At 39.0% G+C, this 15,527-nt stretch overlaps 2 protein-coding genes and 1 non-coding gene across 15 annotated transcripts in view; 1 reads left to right on the forward strand and 2 right to left on the reverse strand.

The window, feature by feature from the left end:
• Positions 1–9,235, forward strand: part of SH3D19 (SH3 domain containing 19) — a 144,817-nt gene extending 135,582 nt beyond the window's left edge. For 9 of the 13 annotated variants that reach the window (XR_003092957.1, XR_003092955.1, XR_003092956.1 and 6 more), the window contains 2 exons: positions 1,746–2,041; positions 3,281–9,235. Coding sequence is in view for 4 of the 13 variants with exons in the window: in XM_025198531.1 (XP_025054316.1) it covers positions 2,258–2,365 (108 nt within the window). In the remaining 9 variants the exon portion in view is untranslated. Of the gene's footprint in view, positions 1–1,706; positions 2,042–2,257 lie in introns of those variants that run through there. The other 4 variants (XM_025198531.1, XM_025198530.1, XM_025198533.1 and 1 more) reach the window with 4 other exon arrangements.
• A 140-nt stretch (positions 9,236–9,375) lies between these two features.
• The window catches only part of RPS3A (ribosomal protein S3A), a 6,446-nt gene continuing 294 nt past the window's right edge, over positions 9,376–15,527 (reverse strand). The window contains exons 2-6 of the mRNA XM_006019166.3: positions 14,695–14,798; positions 13,306–13,493; positions 12,269–12,477; positions 11,335–11,444; positions 9,376–9,538 (exon numbers count right to left, since the gene is read on the reverse strand). Of these exons, the coding sequence (XP_006019228.1) occupies positions 9,417–9,538; positions 11,335–11,444; positions 12,269–12,477; positions 13,306–13,493; positions 14,695–14,798 (733 nt within the window). The 3' untranslated portion in view covers positions 9,376–9,416. The remainder of the gene's footprint in view (positions 9,539–11,334; positions 11,445–12,268; positions 12,478–13,305; positions 13,494–14,694; positions 14,799–15,527) is intronic.
• On the reverse strand, positions 10,997–11,066 carry LOC112549520. Its single transcript, XR_003092964.1, has one exon. It is a non-coding gene; the product is annotated as a small nucleolar RNA SNORD73 (small nucleolar RNA).

Below are 15,527 nucleotides of genomic sequence, written 5' to 3' on the forward strand. Positions count from 1 at the left end.
CATTCCCCAGGAACAAGAAGCAGCAGCACAACTGTTTGCCACTGCTGCTGTTTATCTCTGGGGAAACACACATGTACACTTGTCTGGACGTGCCCCTAGAGTCCAAAATTGCAGTCCAAGGAACTTCTGCTCAGCACCTGAGTTTAGGAGGTACTTGAACTCAGTAGAAGGTCCCTCCAGTTAGTAGTTCCTACATGGACTGCTCTAAGGCAGCTTGCTGCTCTGTGTTCAGGTCTGTTTGGATCATCCTTTTGCAGTGCCTAACTCTGGTTTTGTATTGCACTCTGGGGACTAGGCACTTTAGTCTTTATTGGACTCTCTTGCAAACAGACAGAGTTCTTGGCTGGAGCTGTGGACCCTGGAAGCCAATTTGTAGGACTTTCAAACTCCCAGGTCCACAGCTGGAAAGCTAAAAGCCCTGAGGTTTTCAGGTTCCTAGCTCCACATGAAAGAATGTGAAGCATAGCTGACTTCACCTTAGCCCAGGTTCTCAGCTTCTACAGTCTCTGCCATGGAGCAGAGCTTCAGCTAGGACCAGAATCTCCAAGCTTCAGCTTTGTGGCAGGGAACCTGAAGTCCTAACAAGACAGTCCACAGGGTATGCTTGAAATACAGCCCTTAGCAACCGAGTCTAAGGCCCTAGAGGTTATTTTGCTGAAAATTAATCAGTGGTTTCAAGACACTGACAATGTGATAAAATCTTGTTATAAAATATGCATTAAAAGAGGAGCTCCTCAGATGTCTGAGAAGGGCTATATTACAATACGACCCATTACTGTGTGACATAAATCATGAAAGGATGTCACTTATTCAAACTGGGATTTGTTCCTGCATGTATACTGATTTACTGGGATGCTTTTCAGAAAATTCCAAAATAAATTGGAATAAATATTAGCACCTCTTTCTAAAAAGTTATTCAGACATTTTATCAACCATAAATCTGACAAACTGAAGTATGGTTACAAGTATGAAAGGGGAAGGGGAGGAAGGAATATAGAAAGTCCAGCTCTTTGACTTGTCCAGCTGTTTAACAAGTTCATCCTGTTTTCTTGTTGTACTTCTCAAAACTGATGCATTCATTATGCATTCATTTTTGGTTTTGTGAGCAATTATTGAACTGATCAAATTAGGGGACAGTACAACTGGCTCAACTCAGACTAGGAAATGGACAAGATGAAATACAGGTAGATAATAATAGTATCAGCAACTAGATACTGTGGATCTTTAAAAATGCAGACAGTAGACAGTTTTGGATCCCTAAGAAATTTTGACAGCACAGCATGTAGTTGTCACAGAAAAATCAAATGATGTACTGCTTCCTTGGTAATCTAGCAGCTCAATTTGAAGGTGGAGGCAAACAGCAGTGGTCTGCTTTGTAGTAGAATTAGTGAACTAGGTTTTAGAGGACTTCAAAACTTAAGCTTCCAAGAACCAGTGGACATCCAAAGTAAGACTATGGTAATCTCAAAGGTACTCTCTTTACTATTTCTAAAACTAACAGCTAAAGCAGAATTCATTTAAGAAGTATACTTTTGATCTTGTGAGATTAAAGCAGAAGAGTATAAAGAGAAACAAAAATGGAATCTGTATACTCGAAGAAAGGACAGAGTTATGGGAGAATATTTTAAATAAAGGATAGGGCACACAGTGAGATGAAAATGTGAACAAGGAATAGTAGATTCAGTGTTATTTTCTCCTTCAAACAGCCAACTACTTATAGACTTGTGCGCCCTACTTTGTCATAGCATGAGAAGAATCTCAAAGAGTGCACATCAGGGCCGGACATAGGAATAGCCACACTACTGGTTTGTGACCAAGATCCAAAGAAGAGATTCCACTTACTAGAGGAAAAACTTTAACAGAGAATATGTTTGAATATCCCAAGATGCCAAAAAAAGCTGGTTGGAGTATGTGCCAATATGGGCTTTGAGCTAGATATACCTCAGGACTCCAGGCCCTGCAATTAAAGTAAGAAAATGGCAGGCAGTCGAACTAGGGAAAACTGCCGTATGAAAAGTGAAGTATTTGCAAGCATGAAAAAGTAAGCCAAGTCTTTTACTACATTTAATCTTAAAATAAAAGCTAGTTACAAGGGTATACAGATTTTTCTGTTTCTATATTTATAAATCATGTTTTATTAAAAGAAAAAAGGTACCTACCAGGAACTCAAGATGCATTGTACATGAAGAGAGTGCTCAGTGCTTCTGCAAATAATCATTTCGATTCATGTTGTGCTCTCTTGCTCTCTCTCTGATAGGCAGGTGATGTGATAACAGAGCTGGAATCTGTAGATGAAGACTGGATGAGTGGAGAAATAAAAGGAAAACGTGGAATATTTCCCAAGAATTTTGTGCAAGTTCTGTAAAATCATGAGGCTGGAACCCAGCTTGCTTCTGTATGTAGAGGCAGCAGATGTTCATCTAGCTAGCACAAAGGCACATGATACTTCAGAGTTAATACCACTGAAGTTATCTGATTTAATACTGTGACTGTCAAATACTGTTTTGCACTATCTTTCTAGAAAGAGAAATATACAGTGTCACATTATAGATCAGAGTTTCCTGAAAGCAAAAGTATTAGGAAAGACTAACAGTTTACCATCATGACACAGTTTACTTAATTGTACTTGGCAAATGCTCGAAGAGAATGGATAAAGCAGTTTGCCTCAGCTAGGGCACTAATATGGTACAGTAACTGGTAGTTGCCTGAATTGGTATTAATTTATCTTGCATATAAACTGCATACATTAATCTTATTTTATAATCTGTATAAATTAGGCTTTTTATTAAAGATATGTTCTTGCAGATTTAACTATTATTACACATTCAGTATGTATAACAGTCTTAATATTAAGATTTCACTTACAGCTTCAATTCATATCCTCTGCAGCAGCAGCAGTGGAAACCACTTGTTTTTACAATTGAGAGGATAGAAAAGATAGTTATTATCCCATAGCAAAGAAGTATCAAAGACTTATTTATCCTATATGCTGTCTGTAGAGAGGTTGCCTTTCTGTGTATAGGATGTTCTGTTCTTAAACCCAACCCCTAAATAAGCAGAAGCGGTAAGAGATCAAGAAATTTTTGGTTATTTATTAGTTCCTTTCTTCTTGAAACTAGGGACCTAAACATTCAGTTTTGATTTTTTTTGGGGGGGGGGTTAATAAAACTAGTGCAAGTCTCTCATTTTATTCACAGAAAGTTTGAAGATTGTTCTTTTTTACTCACTCCCAATTCTTCCATGTATTGTTCACTTTGTCCAATTTATGCTCCATTTTCAGCTTCTCAAGTAGAAATACAAACATGATGCCAACTATATTTCAGCTGAACATTCAAACTCTGCACTGCTTGAAATTGGCAAATAAATCCACCCATTCCTACTGAACCACCAAAACAGATCTCTGAACTAAATTGCAAGAAAGCTGAAAAACATCAAGCTGCCATTCTTCTTTACTTGTACATGCTTCATTTTAATAGGAGTACTACACAGCCCTTTAATTGAGGGAGAATAACTTATTGATATAACCACTACAAGTTCTCTTTAAATCATCTAAGTAAGGTGTAAGGTATAAGGTAGAGTATATTGTACATCTCCATTATAAATTATCTGTCAAGACTTACAGAAAGTAGAAGATACCAAGACAAATTAATCCAACAGGCTGAAGAAAGATAACTTACTAACAGGAAGAGTGCTAATTGTAGCAGTCGAATTACATTAGCTAAAATCAGGCAAGATTACACATAGGTACAGGCAACTTTTCCATTCAAAGAACCATCTAGAGATGTAAACTCTTTCTAGAACATTTCACTTTGGTTAGTTCTGGGTTAATATAAAACAAGTCTTCAAACAAATTGTTTTACATGCTTCCTGTTTTGAACTGTTGTTTCCTGCAAGAAAAAAAATCTTTTAATCTTAATTATGCTGCAGTCCAATCTGTACCATGTTCAGTAGCACCCTGGTTCCACAAGAGGAATTTTCCCTCCTTTGTACAATATAAAGAACAAGGAAACAAGGCAAATTGAGTTAGTCCATCAAGGCATACAAATTAATAGGTCATACCTCGAATGAGGTTACTAATAAAGAAAATAATCTTTTCATTATGTTTCTCAGGTAATAAAGAAAAGCACAGGTTGAGACAGGAAGCAAATAGGCAAGGGATTCAGCACTGATGGTTGGAGAATTCAGAGGACTTTTACTATGAGTTTTAGATCTTAATTTATTTTTGAAGTCTGAATTATCACCCTGGTGACATGCTCACTTGTCATCTCAAGTTGCTTTGGCGTAGCCATAAAGGAGTGCTGAGATACTATAACAATGGACATGATCTGCAAATCACAGTTGAATCTAATAGAATGAAGCACTGAAAATACTTGCCTGTAAGATCTCTAGGTGTTTTGTGAAAAAAGAACTATACGACAATGACCAGCATTGCCCATCTTATAAATTCAAGAAGCTGAATTCACAGTGGATCAGTAGATGAGCTGAGAATTGAGTCTAGATCTTTTGTCTCTGTCCTCTGCTTATATATAGATTATGTTAAAATGAAACAGACATTTAACAACCCAAGAAGGTCAGTCATATATCATCTCAGACAAGAGAGACAGACACGAACAACACGCATAAGCTGAGGAATTGGTACACTGATAACCCAGCTCAGAACTCTTTGTTGTATTAATTGCATATGTAACTACCACCTTTATGTACACTTACTTAGATGTAAAAATGACCATTTTCATGCCCAGTAGTGGTTATTTGTACCTAAAGCCTTGAATGGGATGTCTTAAGTTAAATTTGCCAAGAGCATATCATGGAGTGAATCAGGCAGTCCCCTTAAAAGGAGAGAACATGGTTTTAAATCTGACAGCACAGAATTAAAATGTAATTCCTTTTAAAAATTAGCGACCATTATATTCAACTGGAACACATTCTTTCCTTAAAGGGTCATCTCATCTTCTTGTGGGGTGGGGGGGAAGCAATGACAAAAAGTTGTCTTCATTACAGTGCAGCTCCTGCATCAAAGGTTTAAGCAAAATGAACACCTTTCACTGTGGCTTTTTGTGCCAACTGCAATTAAGAAGCCTCCTATAAAAGTGACAAATTATAGAAATTAACTTGGTACAAAGATACAATTTAATTCTTCCAAAACAGTGGCTGAATCATTGTGGAGGCAGATGGATTTCAGGTGTGCAATGTTTACTTATTTATTGACTGCTGCTTTTCTAAAGTTTTGATACAAAGATTTTAAGCAAATATTGACTTTATAATTACACATAAAAGGAGGACAGGGGAGGTGTTTTTCCTATTTTGGCTTTGTTGTTAATGATTAATACATTTTTTCCTACCATTTTCTAATTAGATTTAAATATAACATCTCTTACATTTCATATGTATGTCTAAGCAAGCCTGATAGTTTATTTTGTAACTTTGAATAGAAAATGTGGAAATTTATAGCAAGCTTCATATAACACCGTGAATATCTAAGTTGTGAAAAGATGATAAAAACTGCTGGAAGCTGCAAATTCAGAACAACAGCACCATCTAAGGGCTCTTTACATTATTGTAGCTTTGTAGATTGGTCTTAAAACTTGAAGAAATTCCTTTATCTTTGCTGTTTAAATTAAATAAATATATACTGATCTGTTTTGCAAAAAACATTCTACTTTACGTTGTTAGACTTAACCTCTGTGACCACAGAACTTTGTACAGAGAATAATCTGAAATGCCTATTGAATGCAAGATATGATTCAATGGAATACAGGAAGTTCCTGAACAAATCCCAAATACATTAAGAGATTATACTGTCTTGAAAGTGAAATACGGACTGAGTCCTTAAATATACTACAGTGGTTTTCATAATCTCTAGGTTTTTAGCATTTTTGTTAAACTGCCAACTTTGAAAATGATTATCTTCCTAAACAGAAGAGCTTTTTTCATCAAATTTTTTATACAATGAGTAGAGTATAAAATAAGCCTTTTTAAATTCTCTAAATCCATGAAATGTCTTCAGCATTATGGTACCAGTATGAATTTGTATTTAACCAATAAATGTTTATATTTATGTCTGGGTTGCAATTGCTTGTGTTTACATTTATAACATAGCAATTATGATTAAATGCGAGGATTGGTTAAACATCCTTAAATACAGAGAACCAAATTCATTTAACAGTTTGTAATAATAAACTATTGTTTTGTCCAATTCTAGACCTCATCTACACCAATTTTTTTTATCAGCATCATTTCAATTAGTGAGATTTTCCTTTTTACAGAAACAAAGATGCCACTATAAAGATGCCTTATAGCAGGACAGAAGGAAATTACATTACTAGGAGTAGTTGTTTTATATTACTATAATTGCAGCCACAGCAGGGGGCTACATGCTAATATAGTTAATGAAGTATGCATGTGTAACTGTGCTTAGTGTCTGTACAACACATGGGCTAAAAAAGAGACAGTACAAATATGACTATAAAATAGACATCCTAGCTTTCTTGTTCTTGCTGGTTCAGTGCATATTTCATTACCTCACACCCTTTCAAACAAGGAGGAATGAGTGCCTCACCTGAAAACACCCTGTTGATGGTTATGGCACTCTCCTGAGAAGTGGGTTCAGCTCTTACGCGAAGAATGTAACATGGTCTTCAGTCTGAAGGACTGCTCCAGATGCTGAACTGTTGGCCAAAATGGTGATAACATCTTACTCCTGTTTTGAAATACTGGCACCTAAACCTACAAGATTCTCTGCTACAAAGACTCAGTGGAGAAGCACCTCTGTGCAGCTCCAACCAAGGAGACCGACTCCTAGAAAAGGGCAGGATTGACAGCCCTATCTGTTTATGATGAGTTGCCATTTGTAGCCTTTCAGCAGGCTGGTTCATGGATCTCTCAGGTGCCTAAGGCAGATCTCAAAAGGGTCATGAGCACTGGTGGCTTTAACAATTAAGCTTGAAATGTATCAATCCAGGAACTGCTGCAATTACCTACCTGCTCAGACTGCTGGTTGTCCCTGGTTTACACAATACATGAAGCATGTTTTACAATGCTGACAATGTCCATTGGCAGGAAGCAGCAGCCAGTTGTCTCCATCTAGTGTTTATAGTTTAGACTCACCTGCCCTCCTTTCAAGACATTTGAAAATGCATCTACTTAGGATTACAAATCAACCAGCAGAATTCACTCAAATCATTTATGCCCCTTGTTGAGTGGTTTCTCAATGGAAACTTTCTGCACATAGGAGAGAGCCGAGCAATATGGTTGAGCAGAGATAAGTTATTTCCTTTTAGGCCCATTTTGCTCCATTCCCATTTTAAAACATATGGTTCACACACACCCTCAGGTAGTAATTTGATACTAGGACAATCTCAACAGGGATCTGATAAAATAAATACCCGAGATTTATTTTGCTGGGTATAGCTGGTATAGTAATTTGATCCTCTTTTTGTGTGTTCAAATTATGATACTAATTGTATGCTCCAGCAGTCCAGAACCAGCAAACCCTCTTTCCAAAATAAAGCTATAACTGGGGAATTAGATATTAAGTAACTAACAATGGCTCCAACTGCTAGGCTAAGAAAAATGTTTCCCCTCCTGATTGTGTTTGCAAGACAGAAGCATGAACTCTAAGCTGTTCATTCAAAGATTTGGAAACACCTCTTCGTGAGAAGAGCTGGGGAATCCGATTGGGCAGTTGACCTGTAGATCTCACGAGATGTTAATTTGGGCTGATGATTGTCTAGATTTTGATAAGGTAAAATTATTTCGCCTCCCCTTTTTCACCCTTGACACACAGCAGGGCAACTTTTTTTTTTTTTTTTTTTATTGTGGACTGCGGTGTGAAATGTATTGAAGTAGACAGCCATTAGGATTTTTTGGGTAAATGATTCCAGGGGATTGGACTTAAAGGGTCCTAGCTGTGCCTTTCAGGCCTATGCTGCAAAAATCCTGTTAGGCGTACTTGAAACCAATGATAACACCCCAACTGATAGACAAAAAGATACAGGTTCATCCTGGCTTCATTTTGAACACAAAAATCCATTTTTATAGTTGACACAATATACTGGGGAGTTAACAGTAATCCCTCTCAAAATCCTGCATAGCTTGAGGAAAATCAAGAAAAGCAAGTTCAACACAACCATAACTATGCAGCTCTTACAAGTATAGAGAAGCATGGGAGCTACACAGATGCCGGGGAGACAGGTCAAATCAATGCGATTCCATTTCTGGTTAAAGTGCATTTTTCCCCCCTTCATGTGTCAGCATTCCAAATTTTGAAGCAACTTCAACTTTCTATGCTCTCGCATAAAACAAAGAGAAGACTGCTGTCCTGTCATACATCAGGCTATCTATCAGTGGGTAGCCTCAAATTTGTACAGGGGAGCATATTGATCCAGCTTCCTTCCTCTTCGAAACAAAATAATCCTTAGGCAACAAATACCACTACAATACACCAATACAACTGGTTTCAGAGAGTAGGCTGTTTCAATAGCATTGTATTCTTAATATGCTGTATGTACCAGCAACGTAACATTGGTAAGTGTGAGTTTGTTTTTTTTGGCTCTGTTAAAAGTTCACCTTCAAATGTAAGAGATACTGTAACAATTAATTTTGGTCCAGCTTATTTGTGGAAGCTGATCTGATTATATTATAAAACAGCACACATGCTTAACTTCAACAGCATTAAGATGTTTGGACTCTATTCTTCCAGACAGAAGGAAGTTATTACCAAGCAGTGCTGTACACCTTTCTGTTTTTTGTGCCCCAGAAATCTAATTAGCACTGTTCCAAGCTCTGAAGAATGACTAGAGTGTTACACATACCTTCCATTAGAAGTTCCAAAACAGGAGCAGATAAATGAAAAACTGTTTCATTTCTGGAGTTTGGACAAGTTCGCTATTTTTGTTAAATCTTTAAAGCAGTGATTTTCAACCTTTTTTCATTTGTGGATCCCTTTGAATTGTTAGTGTGGGTATTCACATTCTTTTGAATTATACTAGTCATCTTTTGCAGACCCCTTAGACAATCTTGTGGACAAACCTTTGCTTCCACAATAAAATAACTGGCTTTAAAACCTCATTTCATCTATAGGCAGACACCAAAATTGCCTTGGGGAAAAGGCTGCTATCAAGTGAAAGGTTACAAATAGTAAGTTGAAGCAAACATGTGTAAGTCTTGGGCCCAGTTAAAAAAAAGGGATGAATTTCAGAAGTGTATCAAGCAGTTGTGTGCTCCAGACTAGCCCTCTTCCACTAAGAAAGCTACAGTTATGAAGCACAGGTCACATTCAGTCATTACCATGACAAAAGTACCACTACTCATGATGAAAAATACCCCACAGCCTGTGTAAACAGTTTCTAGTATTACCACACATAGATGCACTACTTCTGTACATTAATTTTTATTTTTGTATCCAACTTTGATTTTTAGACAGACTCTTGCACGGGGGGCTCATATCCGTCGGCTCGCTCTACTTTGGCGCCTGCCTCATCCCCAGAAGGCTTTCCAGCACCGCCACCTTCACCATGCAGTTCCATCAGCTTGCCCACTTAAAAGAAAAAAAGTAGTAATATTGCAATTAAGTATTAAGCAACATATACATTTAATAAAATTACAAGCGTTATGCTCGAATTGCTGACTTAATTCCATGTTATCTACAGAACAGTGAACTAATTAAAACACCAGAATATTAATGTACACCTAGTCTAAACACCTGTTGTAATGGCTTCCCATGGCCTTAAGCAGATACATTTGTAGCAAGAAATACACCCTTTTAGTGCGGTACAAAGGGACCATACACGCATTCAAGCAGGTTTCTGCATTAAAACATGGTAGTTCCACAAAGGCTTAACTCTTTAAATGATTCTTACTGCCCCAGGGAGGCGGAGCTGGGTTCACAGATCACTACAGAATTGCACTGCTTCCTGTTTCCTTGTCGGCAAGAGGAAGTCCTTTCTGCCCAAGGAACACAGGGTCTCCAAGGTGGATTCCTGCTCCTGCCTTGCCAAAAATACCCGTGTTCCTATTGTATTAATATCTCTGCCATTACCTAGCAAGCCAAGCTGGAGAAAGGGCACCAAGCAGGGGGCTTTTCCTGTGCAGTTTTGAACTGGGAACTTTTGAGAGGCAAATGTGATCAATGACAGATGATCTATGTGGGCACTTGCCCACACAATAAACTGAATGAGCTCAGAAGCAGCAGTGGCAGGCTCCGACTATGCTGGCAGGAGTACAGCACATGCCAGACCTGCCAACATTGGACTTTACATACTAATCTTTTCTGCGTTTGTTTCCCTGAACTCCTGTTTTTCCACAACTTCGCTAACTAGTTCCCTTAGTTAATCAAAATCTGTCCTTAGGAAATAAAGCTTAACTATAGACCTATTCTGTTTGTTCCTCCACTTATTTAAGAGGATCAACTAAGATTCACTTCACTAAAATTATTTCCAATGGGGTCTGGAATCTGGATCAGAAGCCACAGGTAGCAGAGGTCCACTGTAGTCTGGAAGTGAAACTGATTAGCCTTTTTGGCCATGGAAATGGAAGAGGTGCACTCCCAGCACACCTTGGGAGTGGTGGGCAGGATGACCCAGGAGGTATAGTTCCACAGGCAGCCATCATAAGCCCTTTCCTCTGCATTCAGCTGTCCTTGGAGAACCTCCACAGGCTTGAGGGGAAGCATGCTGGGGATCACTGCATACCATCCTCCTTGGCTGCAAAGCGCTAGCAGTACAGGGCCTTGCCATGCTATGCAGCACTCCAGACAAGATGCTCGAATGTCTATATGCCCTTACCACACTTCAAGAAATTTTTAGCATGGCAAATGAAAATCATCCATATCCCAGATGTATTCATGCAAAGGAGCTGCACTGGTTTTGTGAGTTTAGACCATTTAGTGCAATTCCATTTTTCTAATGGGTTCAAATAAACTGAGCCTAGTTGCAAAACCCAGCTACTTGCATTGCTCTTGTTGCATGAACACAACCAATAGCCTGTATTATATGGGAATGTCAGAAAATGGGAAAGTAATATCATTTGATATCATCTGGGACCGAAACATGTTGTCATCATTCATTCCCAAGACAAAACATTGTGTTTTTAGTTGTGTTCAAGTAAGAATTCTAACTATAGCAAAATAAAATTATCATTTATCTGACTTCATAGTTTGGACACTTCAGCAGTAAAGCTAAAGGAAAAGCTGTTTATTACCCCTAAGTAATTAAATATACAATGAAGCTTTCTGTGGACTACCCCCAGTTCAAAGAACACCAAACCTGGCATCTGTTAACACTACTTCAGGGTGTCCTACCTGTCACAACTCAATACATAGAGGTGTTAACTTACACTCAAACTTGGGCTTCTTCAGCATCTTGACTTTGCGGACATACACATCATGAAGAGGGTAAATGGACTGACAAGCCTTTTCTATATCTTTGCCAATGCTGTCTGGGATCCTGAAAAAGTTAAATAATATTTCAGTATTTGAGCTTCGGTACTGTGTGTTAGCAATACATGGTGTTACACCTAAAACAGAAATTCATTTAGACTAGTATTCAGCACACCAAAGCTCACCAACATCTTCATGATTTTATATTACAATCTATGTAGTTATTCATGGGCAGGATCTACATCTTTTCTGCCAAATGGTTTAAAAAGTAATACTATACAACCTACTCACCTTTAAAAAAGCTTCCAAAAACTATTTAGGAGTGCATTTACACACCTACTGCTAAGTCTGACAAAATTACTGGCATCTTCATATTTTGAAAGTTTTCAAGTCTGCCAAAAGATTTCTGTGTGGTAGTTTTTAAAATTCTGATTTTAGATTTATACCCAACAGTAAATTTCACTTGTAGCACAGACAGTACACATGTATGTGCAAGTATGTGTGCGCACGTGAGAAATGGTAATTAACAAGCTTTCTTTTGTGGGAAGGATAAAGAAGGGCAGGGGGAAGAAAAGAATGAGACATTCTTTAATTCTCAATTAAATATAAAGTAAAGTAAGTTGTTGAATCCACTGCCATCCTTCATTAAGTCATTTTACAGGGCAATAAATTATTGATTTAGTCACTTACATTTTTTTATTTCCAAAATCTCAAGCAATCATTTTTTCACCCTACCTGTCCACACAAATGCTTATAATAATCTTATAGGATTAGCACTTCTTAAAGTGTGAACCTCCTTCCTTTGAGACAATGCAAGTAACTTATGCAAACCCAATAAAGTATAGAATTGCAATTATTTCTCCCAGTTAAAAATTAAAAAGCAAAACATACAGCTTGTTGACAACTTCTTTCAGGTCATTAGTTTGCACCTCTCGAGTCATAATTTCCATCATCTTCTTGCGGATTTGGCGGACCTGCTGGTGCTGGGCATATGAGGTTTTACGGATCTGGTTGTTACGCTTCTTGGTAAAACCAACACAGAAAAGGCGCAGTAGGTAGCCATCGGTAGTTTTGACGTCAACATGGGCTTCAATCATTGTCTAAAGAAAGTTAAACGTGCAGCAATTCAACCTTTTGGTTAGCACCAAAGAAGCAGTCAGTTTCTCAGAACCTCCAGTGCAACATTCCTTAAATCAGTGATTCTCAACTAGGGCAAGATCCCTTCATGGGTGCCATGGTTTGGGCAGCAGCAGGCAGCTAAGAGCACCCTAGTGCCCTGTGCTTGCTGCACAACCTTCCCCACCTCCTCCTCCTGGAAACAGGCATGCAGAACAATTCAACCCAACCTGTACACCCGTTTCCAGGAGATGCTGAACAGGAAAAGGCTGCAGCACAAACCAGTGCTCCTAAAAGGGCTCTGACAGAACTCTACTGAGGCAGGAGCCCATGGATGCTGCAGCCCTTTCAGTCTGGCTGCACACAAGGCACAGGACCACTTTTATCTGGCAGCAGAGGCAGTTCTTGGTTGAGAACCACTGTGATAAATTGAGGCAGCACAACTATGGTTCTTAACTGGGGATACTGCCACATTCATAAAAGTTGGTAAAAGGTGCCCTGAGACTTGATAGGGGTTGAAAACCACTGCCTTAAACTAATACTCAAGATCTGTTAATCACCCTCCCCACAAATTTTTAAGTTTTACAATAACAAGCTCCAAAGCGATTAGAAATTCTACTCAAGTTTAATTAAAAGCACATTACTGTCACTTGCATTTCTTAACAGAAAACAATATTTGGAATGGTGTAAAGGCTATTATTCTATTAATGGAAAAAGTAAGGCTATAAAGGCTATTATTTTAGTATGATTTTTAGAGCAATGTGTTACTATGATAGTATCTGAAGTTGCAAAGGTACATCAGTGTTACTTACCTGCCACTTCTTGACCATGGAGCACATTTTGTCACGTGTTAAGTCCATTCCATGGAAGTTGGTCAGACAGTTTTTGCCCTGGACATCTTCAGTAATCAGCTTGAATTTACGGAAGGCAACTTCATCATTCTGCAGATCAGCAAGACTCACTTCAAATACACGCCCCTTAAGTCCATCAGAGGCAATTTCTATATACATATGAAATAACATCTTTTGTTAAGATTAAAAAGGAATAAGAAAAAAAACAGTTTTGAACCTTCATTTGACAGGCCTCCATTAGTAACTGCATTACGCATCAGCCTTTCTACAAGTTGCTTTTACACAGTCTGGTGAAAAGACAGAAAAACAGACAACTAAGACCTGAAATTAAAAAGCCCATGTTAAAAAAGTTTCTTGTACACTTACACCTTTGTGTGCAACATTGTTCCTTGATGGGGAATCCTTTCCTTCTAGCTTTCAGTTTCCTTGGGAACTAGTTCATTACTTAGTTTTCACATACGCAAGACATTTGAGCAAGAACTATGTGCTCCTTAAATGCTATTACTGCTATACTCATGATCAATAAATATATACTCCTTCATATTCCAACATTGCAGTATTGGCAGGATTCTTACTCTCCCAAGTGCTTAGCCAACTCGCACTTAATCCATCCTAATGTTTTGTGGCCGCTGTCCCAATTTCATTGTTCATATCTGGCAGAGGTGCCCTTAATAGAATGCAGTAATCTAGGTATGGCATCATTTTACAGGGGAGAACTGTTCAGCACTATCTGGGATCCCTTGAGATGCTCTTGACCAAAAGGCAGTTGTTGCTCCCACATTCCAATGAAAAACTTGCAGGTAATTGGCTAGTCAGGACCACAAGGTGTTTTGCAGTTCCTGTGTGTCCCCTCCCCCCAAATATTAGTATTATTTTTCCTCAAATCCATACAAGTAATTTCCCACCCAAAACGCTAACCTTTAACAGGTACTCCTCTTGATTTACTTCATCTGTCATAGTTGATCAGATACCTAACTAGGGCAACTTAATCTGAAGAGGTTCCTCTAATCAAATAGAGAAAACCATAAAAATACCCAAAAAACAGCCAACATGCTTCCATACAACTTGACTAGTTTGTCAACCAGGACCAAACAGCTAACTTTGCATGTCAAGAGATATTTAATTAGAAGGATTTGGGGGGGGGGGGGGGGGGGGTTGTTTTTTTAACTGATTCCTTCTTAATGGGACAGCACTTAAGCCTGGCCTTCAGCAGACAATCAAATCAAAAACTCAAAACATTAATAAACAAATAAATTTTAAAAAATCTCCACCCAAATCCTAAGGTTACCCAATACTTGTGCTGCGCTCCATTATCTGCACTAGCATGCTTTAACAACACTAAGCACTCACTGGTTCCTTGGGTCCTGGTGACGAGTGTCTTCCCAATGTTTCGGATATTAAACATTGCTGGTGCCTTGACATCGTACCAATCCTTCTTTGAGAAGGGATCGACCCTTAATTTTCAAACAAACAAAAAAAACAAGCTGATTCCCACTTATTTTTCATATATAAAAATAAACAGAAAGCCAGACCCTCCCATTTAACCTGTACAGCCTAAGTATTCAGTGGCCACATCTCTTTATCACAGCTGCTAAACCTTACAGTGCTGTATTAGTAATGCAGGTTTAGGTCCCCTCCAGTCAGAGATGCATTCAAAAGCAGTGATGCCCAACTTTTTTTTTACCCAATGGGCCAGATGAGTGCCAGGTTGGTCTACAGGCCAGATCTGGTCCACAGGCCTGAACCAGTTGCATGGACATGGCAATTTGGCTCCAGGGAGTCGTGGCTGCATTAACTGCCACCATTCTGTGGCCACCAAGTCTCCAAATCTGTAGGGAGCCCCCCAGGCCGGATGACATGGCTCTATAGACTGGATCCGGCCTGCGGGCAGAGCACCCCTGCATTAAAACAACAAACACTTGCAAGGCCCAATCTCATACAGGCTGACAAGGAAAGAAAAAGAGCCAGGCTTGCAGCTATTCTGGGAAGGGGGGACCAACGCGAAGTGCCACTCGGCAGCTTGTGATCTCACTCCTAGAGCGATACACCAAGGCTGGCGTTTAGCCGGGGCAGCAAGAAGTCAGGAATTTGTCCGGCTGGGCTGGGACATACAGGCCCTGCGAGGGCTCTGCACTGACCGCGCCGGGCCCCTGCCACGTGCAGGGCCAGCACCCTCCTGGAGT

This window comes from Alligator sinensis, unplaced genomic scaffold (assembly GCF_000455745.1).
Source record: "Alligator sinensis unplaced genomic scaffold, ASM45574v1 scaffold169_1, whole genome shotgun sequence".
NCBI classification, from domain to species: Eukaryota; Metazoa; Chordata; order Crocodylia; family Alligatoridae; genus Alligator; species Alligator sinensis.